Source organism: Hyla sarda, unplaced genomic scaffold (genome assembly GCF_029499605.1).
Source record: "Hyla sarda isolate aHylSar1 unplaced genomic scaffold, aHylSar1.hap1 scaffold_725, whole genome shotgun sequence".
NCBI classification, from domain to species: Eukaryota; Metazoa; Chordata; class Amphibia; order Anura; family Hylidae; genus Hyla; species Hyla sarda.
This window is the reverse complement of record NW_026610746.1, coordinates 160,952-173,574: the sequence shown is the minus strand read 5'-3', so window position 1 is coordinate 173,574 and position 12,623 is coordinate 160,952. Positions and strand designations below refer to the sequence as shown.

The 12,623-nt window shown below is 49.0% G+C and overlaps 1 protein-coding gene across 1 annotated transcript; it reads left to right on the top strand.

The window, feature by feature from the left end:
• Positions 1–4,122: 4,122 nt before the first annotated feature.
• On the top strand, positions 4,123–8,897 carry LOC130344664 (sesquipedalian-1-like). Its single transcript, XM_056554442.1, has 2 exons — positions 4,123–5,283; positions 8,328–8,897. Exon 2 carries the CDS (start codon positions 8,336–8,338, stop codon positions 8,846–8,848), a length of 513 nt encoding a protein of 170 aa, XP_056410417.1. The 5' UTR covers positions 4,123–5,283; positions 8,328–8,335; the 3' UTR covers positions 8,849–8,897.
• The last annotated feature ends 3,726 nt before the right edge of the window (positions 8,898–12,623 follow it).

The window sequence follows — 12,623 nt, the reverse complement described above, 5'->3', positions numbered from 1 at the left end:
AAGGAGAAGAGGAGAACAGGAACCATACAGCAGAATAAGGAGAGGAGGAGAACAGGAACCGTACAGCAGAATAAGGAGAGGAGGAGAACAGGAACCGTACAGCAGAATAAGTAGAGGAGGAGAACAGGAGCCATACAGCAGAATAAGGAGAGGAGGAGGACAGGAACCATACAGTAGAATAAGGAGAGGAGGAGAACAGGAACCATACAGCAGAATAAGGAGAGGAGAACAGGAACCACACAGCAGAATAAGGAGAGGAGAACAGGAACCATACAGCAGAATAAGGAGAGGAGAACAGGAACCATACAGCAGAATAAGGAGAGGAGGAGAACAGGAACCGTACAGCAGAATAAAGAGAGGAGGAGAAGAGGAGCCATACAGCAGAATAAGGAGAGGAGAACAGGAACCATACAGCAGAATGAGGAGAGGAGGAGAACAGGAACCATACAGCAGAATAAGGAGAGGAGGAGAACAGGAACCATACAGCAGAATAAGGAGAGGAGGAGAACAGGAACCCTACAGCAGATTAAGGAGAGGGGAACAGGAACCATACAGCAGAATAAGGAGAGGAGAACAGGAACCATACAGCAGAATAAGGAGGGGAGAACAGGAACCATACAGCAGAATAAGGAGAGGAGAACAGGAACCATACAGCAGAATAAGGAGAGGAGAACAGGAACCATACAGCAGAATAAGGAGAGGGGAACAGGAACCATACAGCAGAATAAGGAGAGGAGGAGAACATGAACCATACAGCAGAATAAGGAGAGGAGGAGAACAGGAACCATACAGCAGAATAAGGAGAGGAGGAGAACAGGAACCATACAGCAGAATAAGGACAGGAGGAGAACAGGAGCCATACAGCAGAATAAGGAGAGGAGAACAGGAACCATACAGCAGAATAAGGAGAGGAGGAGAACAGGAACCATACAGCAGAATAAGGAGAGGAGAACAGGAACCATACAGCAGAATAAGAAGAGGAGAACAGGAACCATACAGCAGAATAAGGAGAGGAGAACAGGAACCATACAGCAGAATAAGGAGAGGGGAACAGGAACCATACAGCAGAATAAGGAGAGGAGAACAGGAACCATACAGCAGAATAAGGAGAGGAGGAGAACAGGAACCATATAGCAGAATAAGGAGAGGAGAACAGGAACCATACAGCAGAATAAGGAGAGGAGAACAGGAACCACACAGCAGAATAAGGAGAGGAGAACAGGAACCATACAGCAGAATAAGGAGAGGAGGAGAACCGGAACCATACAGCAGAATAAGGAGAGGAGACCAGGAACCATACAGCAGAATAAGGAGAGGAGGAGAACAGGAACCATACAGCAGAATAAGGAGAGGAGAACAGGAACCATACAGCAGAATAAGGAGAGGGGAACAGGAACCATACAGCAGAATAAGGAGAGGAGAACAGGAACCATACAGCAGAATAAGGAGAGGAGAACAGGAACCATACAGTAGAATAAGGAGAGGAGGAGAACAGGAACCATACAGCAGAATAAGGAGAGGAGAACAGGAACCATACAGCAGAATAAGGAGAGGAGAACAGGAACCATACAGCAGAATAAGGAGAGGAGGAGAACAGGAACCATACAGCAGAATAAGGAGAGGGGAACAGGAACCATACAGCAGAATAAGGAGAGGGGAACAGGAACCATACAGCAGAATAAGGAGAGGAGGAGAGCAGGAACCATACAGCAGAATAAGGAGAGGAGAACAGGAATCGTACAGCAGAATAAGGAGAATAGGAGAACAGGAACCATACAGCAGAATAAGGAGAGGAGGAGAGGAGGAACCGTACAGCAGAATAAGGAGAAGAGGAGAACAGGAACCATACAGCAGAATAAGGAGAGGAGGAGAACAGGAACCGTACAGCAGAATAAGGAGAGGAGGAGAACAGGAACCGTACAGCAGAATAAGTAGAGGAGGAGAACAGGAGCCATACAGCAGAATAAGGAGAGTAGGAGGACAGGAACCATACAGTAGAATAAGGAGAGGAGGAGAACAGGAACCATACAGCAGAATAAGGAGAGGAGAACAGGAACCATACAGCAGAATAAGGAGAGGAGGAGAACAGGAACCATACAGCAGAATAAGGAGAGGAGAACAGGAACCATACAGCAGAATAAGGAGAGGAGGAGAACAGGAACCATACAGCAGAATAAGGAGAGGAGGAGAACAGAAACCATACAGCAGAATAAGGAGAGGAGGAGAACAGGAACCATACAGCAGAATAAGGAGAGGAGAACAGGAACCATACAGCAGAATAAGGAGAGGAGAACAGGAACCATACAGCAGAATAAGGAGAGTAGGAGAACAGGAACCGTACAGCAGAATAAGGAGAGGAGGAGAACAGGAACCATACAGCAGAATAAGGAGAGGAGGAGAACAGGAACTGTACAGCAGAATAAGGAGAGGAGAACAGGAACCATACAGCAGAATAAGGAGAGGAGAAGAACAGGAACCATACAGCAGAATAAGGAGAGGAGGAGAACAGGAACCATACAGCAGAATAAGGAGCGGAGGAGAACAGGAACCATACAGCAGAATAAGGAGAGGAGAACAGGAACCATACAGCAGAATAAGGAGAGGAGAAGAACAGGAACCATATAGCAGAATAAGGAGAGGAGGAGAACAGGAACCATACAGCAGAATAAGGAGAGGAGAAGAACAGGAACCATACAGCAGAATAAGGAGAGGAGAAGAACAGGAACCATACAGCAAAATAAGGAGAGGAGAAGAGGAACCATAGAGCAGAATAAGGAGAGGAGGAGAACAGGAACCATACAGCAGAATAAGGAGAGGAGAACAGGAACCATACAGCAGAATAAGGAGAGGAGAACAGGAACCATACAGCAGAATATGGAAAGGAGGAGCACAGGAACCGTACAGCAGAATAAGGAGAGGAGAAGAACAGGAACCATAGAGCAGAATAAGGAGAGGAGAACAGGAACCGTACAGCAGAATAAGGAGAGGAGAAGAACATACACAATGGCCTTAGGACATGATCTTCCATTATGGTTTTGTTTGTGTTTGATCGTCCAGTCCTGGATTGTTCTCCCTCTGATCGGTCACTGATCGTACGGCCGCAGCCGCTTCTATGGAATAAAACATGTCCGGCGGCTTCATTCAGCTTCTTCTGTCCTGTGTTAATGGTGCCTCCTCTCAGGTGTAGAAGAGACGTCTCCACTCGGGAGGTCAGAGGTGGAATTTCTAGGGTCATGTTTACAGGGCAAAAATGTTTACAGAACGTCTGGTCGGAAAATTCAGTCATCGCCAGCACCACTGATCAGTCAGCGCCAGCATCGCTCATCAGTCAGCACCAGCATCGCTCATCAGTCAGCGCCAGCATCGCTCATCAGTCAGCACCAGCATCGCTCATCAGTCAGCGCCAACACCGCTCATCAGTCAGCGCCAGCATCGCTCATCAGTCAGCACCAGCACCGCTCATCAGTCAGCGCCAACACCGCTCATCAGTCAGCGCCAGCATCGCTCATCAGTCAGCACCAACACCGCTCATCAGTCAGCGCCAGCATCGCTCATCAGTCAGCGCCAGCATCGCTCATCAGTCAGCGCCAACACCGCTCATCAGTCAGCGCCAGCACCGCTCATCAGTCAGCGCCAACACCGCTCATCAGTCAGCGCCAGCATCGCTCATCAGTCAGCACCAACACCGCTCATCAGTCAGCGCCAGCACCGCTCATCAGTCAGCGCCAACACCGCTCATCAGTCAGCGCCAGCATCGCTCATCAGTCAGCGCCAACACCGCTCATCAGTCAGCGCCAGCATCGCTCATCAGTCAGCGCCAGCATCGCTCATCAGTCAGCGCCAGCATCGCTCATCAGTCAGCGCCAGCATCGCTCATCAGTCAGCACCAACACCGCTCATCAGTCAGCGCCAGCATCGCTCATCAGTCAGCACCAACACCGCTCATCAGTCAGCGCCAGCACCGCTCATCAGTCAGCACCAGTACCACTCATCAGTCAGCGCCAGCACCGCTCATCAGTCAGCACCAGTACCACTCATCAGTCAGCGCCAGCACCTCTCATCAGTCAGCACCAGCACCTCTCATCAGTCAGCACCAGCACCTCTCATCAGTCAGCACCAGCACCGCTCATCAGTCAGCACCAGTACCACTCATCAGTCAGCGCCAGCACCTCTCATAAGTCAGCGCCAGCACCGCTCATCAGTCAGCACCAGTACCACTCATCAGTCAGCACCAGCACCTCTCATCAGTCAGCGCCAGCACCACTCATCAGTCAGCGCCAGCATCGCTCATCAGTCAGTACCAGCACCTCTCATCAGTCAACGTCAGCACCGCTCATCAGTCAGCATCAGCACCTCTCATCATTCAGCGCCAGCACCTCTCTTTTCAGTCAGCGCCAGCATCACTCACCAGTCAGTGCCAGCACTGCTCATCATTCAGCGCCAGCACCTCTCATCAGTCAGCACCAGCACCTCTCAACAGTCAGCACCAGCATCTCTCATCAGTCAGCACCACCTCTGTTCATCCGTCAGCACCAGCACCGCTCATCAGTCAGCGCTAGCACTACTCAGAAAGGCACTGTCTCCATCCAAGTGGATCCCTCACTGATTCCTGCAGAGTCTGCAATCGGAATTTACGTGGCAGAAGAATTCTGTTGAAAGCCATAGGACTCTGCTGCAACGGAATTCTGAGTGGAATTTTTCTGCCATATTCCGCCATGTGAATGAGGCCTAAGGGGAAAACTGCAAGTACAGAACGAGAGCGCTCACTATGGAGTACTAACAGGTGTGAGTGCAGGTGAGCAAAACATTCCACACCCCCATGGAGCCCATGTGACAGCAATGAGGAAGTGAGATACAGTACAAGGAACTGCAAGGCGAGACAGCCTGAGAGTGAGCAACCAAAGGAGAGACTGCAGTATGAGAGGCGAACAAGAGACAGCCAAAGAGAGAGCAACCACATGAGAGACTGCAGTACGAGACGAGAACCTGAGGTGAACAAGAGACAGCCTGAGTGAGCAACCAAAGGAGAGACTGCAGTACAAGAGAGCAACCACAGAAAGACTGCAGGAAGAGACCAACCATAGAGAGACTGCAGGACGAGAGAACAACCACAGAGAGACTGCAGGACGAGAGAACAACCACAGGAGAGACTGCAGGACGAGAGAACAACCACAGGAGAACAAGAGAAAGCCAGAGAGAGAGAGAGCAACCATAGAGACACTGCAGGACGAGAGAACAACCACAGGAGAGACTGTAGGACGAGAGAGCAGACATCAGACACAGGTACGATTGCAGTAGGATAGACCCTTGGGGAAAGTCAGGCACATGAGAGACTGTACAGAGTATATAATACTGACCGGACACTGATGACATCACTACAGAGTATATAATACTGACCGGACACTGATGACCTCACTACAGAGTATATAATACTGACCGGACACTGATGACATCACTACAGAGTATATAATACTGACCGGGCACTGATGACCTCACTACAGAGTATATAATACTGACCGGACACTGATGACCTCACTACAGAGTATATAATACTGACCGGACACTGATGACCTCACTACAGAGTATATAATACTGACTGGACACTGATGACCTCACTACAGAGTATATAATACTGACCGGACACTGATGACCTCACTACAGAGTATATAATACTGACCGGACACTGATGACCTCACTACAGAGTATATAATATTGACTGGACACAGATGACCTCACTACAGAGTATATAATACTGACCGGACACTGATGACCTCACTACAGATTATATAATACTGACCAGACACTGATGACCTCACTACAGAGTATATAATACTGACCGGACACTGATGACCTCACTACAGAGTATATAATACTGACCGGACACTGATGACCTCACTACAGAGTATATAATACTGTCCGGACACTGATGACCTCACTACAGAGTATATAATACTGACCGGACACTGATGACCTCACTACAGAGTATATAATACAGACCGGACACTGATGACATCACTACAGAGTATATAATACTGACCGGACACCGATGACATCACTACAGAGTATATAATACTGACCGGACACTGATGACCTCACTACAGAGTATATAATACTGACCGGACACTGATGACCTCACTACAGAGTATATAATACTGACCGGACACTGATGACCTCACTACAGATTATATAATACTGACCGGACACTGATGACATCACTACAGAGTATATAATACTGACCGGACACTGATGACCTCACTACAGAGTATATAATACTGACCGGACACTGATGACCTCACTACAGAGTATATAATACTGACCGGACACTGATGACCTCACTACAGAGTATATAATACTGACCGGACACTGATGACATCACTACAGAGTATATAATACTGACCGGACACTGATGACCTCACTACAGATTATATAATACTGACCGGACACTGATGACATCACTACAGAGTATATAATACTGACCGGACACCGATGACCTCACTACAGAGTATATAATACTGACCGGACACCGATGACATCACTACAGAGTATATAATACTGACCGGACACTGATGACCTCACTACAGAGTATATAATACTGACCGGACACTGATGACCTCACTACAGAGTATATAATACTGACCGGACACCGATGACCTCACTACAGAGTATATAATACTGACCGGACACCGATGACCTCACTACAGAGTATATAATACTGACCGGACACCAATGACCTCACTACAGAGTATATAATACTGACCGGACACTGATGACCTCACTACAGAGTATATAATACTGACCGGACACTGATGACCTCACTACAGAGTATATAATACTGACCGGACACTGATGACCTCACTACAGAGTATATAATACTGACCGGACACTGATGACCTCACTACAGAGTATATAATACTGACCGGACACTGATGACATCACTACAGAGTATATAATACTGTCCGGACACTGATGACATCACTACAGAGTATATAATACTGACCGGACACTGATGACATCACTACAGAGTATATAATACTGACCGGACACTGATGACCTCACTACAGAGTATATAATACTGACCGGACACTGATGACATCACTACAGAGTATATAATACTGTCCGGACACTGATGACCTCACTACAGAGTATATAATACTGACCGGACACTGATGACCTCACTACAGAGTATATAATACTGACCGGACACTGATGACATCACTACAGAGTATATAATACTGTCCGGACACTGATGACCTCACTACAGAGTATATAATACTGACCGGACACTGATGACATCACTACAGAGTATATAATACTGTCCGGACACTGATGACATCACTACAGAGTATATAATATTGACCGGACACCGATGACCTCACTACAGAGTATATAATACTGACCGGACACTGATGACCTCACTACAGAGTATATAATACTGACCGGACACTGATGACCTCACTACAGAGTATATAATACTGACCGGACACCGATGACCTCACTACAGAGTATATAATACTGACCGGACACTGATGACCTCACTACAGAGTATATAATACTGACCGGACACTGATGACATCACTACAGAGTATATAATACTGTCCGGACACTGATGACCTCACTACAGAGTATATAATACTGACCGGACACTTAGTCTTTGGTGGGAGTTCTTCTTTAGGCTCGTAGCTCAGTAGTCCTAGTCTTTGGTGGGAGTTCTTCCTTAAGCTCATAGTTCAGTAGTCCTAGTCTTTGGTGGGAGTTCTTCTTTAGACTCGTAGCTCAGTAGTCCTAGTCTTTGGTGGGAGTTCTTCTTTAGGCTCGTAGTTCAGTAGTCCTAGTCTTTGGTGGGAGTTCTTCTTTAGACTCGTAGCTTAGTAGTCTCAGTCTTTGGTGCAAGTTCTTTAGATTTGTAGCTCAGTAGTCTCAGTCTTTGGTGGGAGTTCTTCCTTAAGCTCATAATTCAGTAGTCTCAGTCTTTGGTGGGAGTTCTTCTTTAGGCTCGTAGTTCAGTAGTCTCAGTCTTTGGTGGGAGTTCTTCTTTAGACTCGTAGTTTAGTACTCTGTCTTTGGTGGGAGTTCTTCTTTAGACTCGTAGCTTAGTAGTCTCAGTCTTTGGTGGGAGTTCTTCTTTAGACTCGTAGTTTAGTACTCTGTCTATGGTGGGAGTTCTTCTTTAGACTCGTAGCTTAGTAGTCTCAGTCTTTGGTGGGAGTTCTTCTTTAGACTCGTAGCTTAGTAGTCCCAGTCTTTGGTGGGAGGTCATCCTTAAGTTCATAGTTCAATAGTTTTAGTCTTTGGTGGGTGTTCTTCTTTAAGTTCCTTGTCTATTCCAGGTGCTTCAATGAAGCTGGAAACCAGTTCCAGACTCGCTTGTTGTACCCCAGAGAAGGAAGGCTATCTGCTGAAGAAGGGGGGTCGCCATGCATCTTACAATCGCCGCTGGTTTATGCTGTGTGGAAACTTATTATTGTACTGGGAAAAGCAAGGAGACCCCCAACCTCTTGGTCTCATATTGCTGGAGGGAAGCACAGTCACCCTGAGGAACTCCAAGCTGGAATTTGCCTTCTCCCTCTGTTCTGTTGCTCGTGTTTACAAAATGGCAGCCGAGAGCCAACGGGAACTGGAGCTGTGGGTCCGGGCGCTGCTCAGCGCTAACCTGGGCTATACCAAGGCTCTTCTGGGCGAGCTGCGCAGCCAGTACCTGAGCTTCACCAAAGGGCAGACAGAATCGAGAAGCCAAACAGATGAGGCCTTTGAGGAGCTTCAGTGGGGAGCGGAGTTTGGAGTCCTGCACCAATATCTGGGGGTGGAGGTCGCCCGTCTGCGAGACACGGACCTTATAGACCTGTCCTGAAAACCTTCCTGTACCCTAAATAATTCACAAATAAAGATAGTGTACAACACATCAGGAGGTCATGCGACCGGCAGCTGCCTCAGGAGGTCATGTGACCGACAGATGACACCTCAGGAGGTCATGTGACCGGCAGATGCCTCAGGAGGTCATGTGACCGGCAGATGCCTCAGGAGGTCATGTAACCGGCAGATTCCTCAGGAGGTCATGTGACCGGCAGATTCTTCAGGAGGTCATGTGACTGGTAGATACCTCAGGAGGTCATGTGACCGATAAAATAACACCTCAGGAGGTCATGTGACATGCAGATGTTGCCTCAGGAGGTCATGTGACATGCAGATGTTGCCTCAGGAGGTCATGTGACATGCAGATGTTGCCTCAGGAGGTCATGTGACATGCAGGTAATGCCTCAGGAGGTCATGTGACATGCAGATGTTGCCTCAGGAGGTCATGTGACATGCAGATGATGCCTCAGGAGGTCATGTGACATGCAGATGATGCCTCAGGAGGTCATGTGACATGCAGATGTTGCCTCAGGAGGTCATGTGACATGCAGGTAATGCCTCAGGAGGTCATGTGACATGCAGGTAATGCCTCAGGAGGTCATGTGACATGCAGGTAATGCCTCAGGAGGTCATGTGACATGCAGATGATGCCTCAGGAGGTCATGTGACATGCAGATGTTGCCTCAGGAGGTCATGTGACATGCAGATGATGCCTCAGGAGGTCATGTGACATGCAGATGTTGCCTCAGGAGGTCATGTGACATGCAGGTAATGCCTCAGGAGGTCATGTGACCGGCAGCTGCCTCAGGAGGTCATGTGACCGACAGATGACACCTCAGGAGGTCATGTGACCGGCAGATGCCTCAGGAGGTCATGTAACCGGCAGATTCCTCAGGAGGTCATGTGACCGGCAGATGCCTCAGGAGGTCATGTGACCGATAAAATAACACCTCAGGAGCTCATGTGACATGCAGGTAATGCCTCAGGAGGTCATGTGACATGCAGATGTTGCCTCAGGAGGTCATGTGACATGCAGATGTTGCCTCAGGAGGTCATGTGACATGCAGATGTTGCCTCAGGAGGTCATGTGACATGCAGATGATGCCTCAGGAGGTCATGTGACATGCAGATGTTGCCTCAGGAGGTCATGTGACATGCAGATGTTGCCTCAGGAGGTCATGTGACATGCAGGTAATGCCTCAGGAGGTCATGTGACATGCAGATGATGCCTCAGGAGGTCATGTGACATGCAGATGTTGCCTCAGGAGGTCATGTGACATGCAGATGATGCCTCAGGAGGTCATGTGACATGCAGATGTTGCCTCAGGAGGTCATGTGACATGCAGATGATGCCTCAGGAGGTCATGTGACATGCAGGTAATGCCTCAGGAGGTCATGTGACATGCAGGTAATGCCTCAGGAGGTCATGTGACATGCAGGTAATGCCTCAGGAGGTCATGTGACATGCAGGTAATGCCTCAGGAGGTCATGTGACATGCAGGTAATGCCTCAGGAGGTCATGTGACATGCAGATGATGCCTCAGGAGGTCATGTGACATGCAGATGTTGCCTCAGGAGGTCATGTGACATGCAGATGATGCCTCAGGAGGTCATGTGACATGCAGATGTTGCCTCAGGAGGTCATGTGACCGGCAGATTCCTCAGGAGGTCATGTAACCGGCAGATTCCTCAGGAGGTCATGTGACCGGCAGATGCCTCAGGAGGTCATGTAACCGGCAGATTCCTCAGGAGGTCATGTGACCGGCAGATTCTTCAGGAGGTCATGTGACTGGTAGATACCTCAGGAGGTCATGTGACCGATAAAATAACACCTCAGGAGCTCATGTGACATGCAGATGTTGCCTCAGGAGGTCATGTGACATGCAGATGTTGCCTCAGGAGGTCATGTGACATGCAGATGTTGCCTCAGGAGGTCATGTGACATGCAGATGTTGCCTCAGGAGGTCATGTGACATGCAGGTGTTGCCTCAGGAGGTCATGTGACATGCAGATGATGCCTCAGGAGGTCATGTGACATGCAGATGTTGCCTCAGGAGGTCATGTGACATGCAGGTAATGCCTCAGGAGGTCATGTGACATGCAGATGATGCCTCAGGAGGTCATGTGACATGCAGATGTTGCCTCAGGAGGTCATGTGACCGGCAGCTGCCTCAGGAGGTCATGTGACCGACAGATGACACCTCAGGAGGTCATGTGACCGGCAGATGCCTCAGGAGGTCATGTAACCGGCAGATTCCTCAAGAGGTCATGTGACCGGCAGATGCCTCAGGAGGTCATGTGACCGATAAAATAACACCTCAGGAGCTCATGTGACATGCAGGTAATGCCTCAGGAGGTCATGTGACATGCAGATGTTGCCTCAGGAGGTCATGTGACATGCAGATGTTGCCTCAGGAGGTCATGTGACATGCAGATAATGCCTCAGGAGGTCATGTGACATGCAGATGTTGCCTCAGGAGGTCATGTGACATGCAGATGATGCCTCAGGAGGTCATGTGACATGCAGATGTTGCCTCAGGAGGTCATGTGACATGCAGGTAATGCCTCAGGAGGTCATGTGACATGCAGATGATGCCTCAGGAGGTCATGTGACATGCAGATGTTGCCTCAGGAGGTCATGTGACATGCAGATGATGCCTCAGGAGGTCATGTGACATGCAGATGTTGCCTCAGGAGGTCATGTGACATGCAGATGATGCCTCAGGAGGTCATGTGACATGCAGGTAATGCCTCAGGAGGTCATGTGACATGCAGGTAATGCCTCAGGAGGTCATGTGACATGCAGGTAATGCCTCAGGAGGTCATGTGACATGCAGGTAATGCCTCAGGAGGTCATGTAACATGCAGATGATGCCTCAGGAGGTCATGTGACATGCAGATGTTGCCTCAGGAGGTCATGTGACATGCAGATGCTGCCTCAGGAGGTCATGTGACATGCAGATGATGCCTCAGGAGGTCATGTGACATGCAGATGTTGCCTCAGGAGGTCATGTGACATGCAGATGATGCCTCAGGAGGTCATGTGACATGCAGATGTTGCCTCAGGAGGTCATGTGACATGCAGATGATGCCTCAGGAGGTCATGTGACATGCAGGTAATGCCTCAGGAGGTCATGTGACATGCAGGTAATGCCTCAGGAGGTCATGTGACATGCAGGTAATGCCTCAGGAGGTCATGTGACATCCAGATGATGCCTCAGGAGGTCATGTGACATGCAGATGATGCCTCAGGAGGTCATGTGACATGCAGATGTTGCCTCAGCAGGTCATGTGACATGCAGATGTTGCCTCAGGAGGTCATGTGACATGCAGATGCCTCAGGAGGTCATGTAACCGGCAGATTCCTCAGGAGGTCATGTGACTGGTAGATACCTCAGGAGGTCATGTGACCGATAAAATAACACCTCAGGAGCTCATGTGACATGCAGATGATGCCTCAGGAGGTCATGTGACATGCAGATGTTGCCTCAGGAGGTCATGTGACATGCAGATGTTGCCTCAGGAGGTCATGTGACATGCAGATGATGCCTCAGGAGGTCATGTGACATGCAGATGTTGCCTCAGGAGGTCATGTGACATGCAGATGTTGCCTCAGGAGGTCATGTGACATGCAGATGTTGCCTCAGGAGGTCATGTGACATGCAGATGTTGCCTCAGGAGGTCATGTGACATGCAGATGATGCCTCAGGAGGTCATGTGACATGCAGATGATGCCTCAGGAGGTCATGTGACATGCAGATGATGCCTCAGGA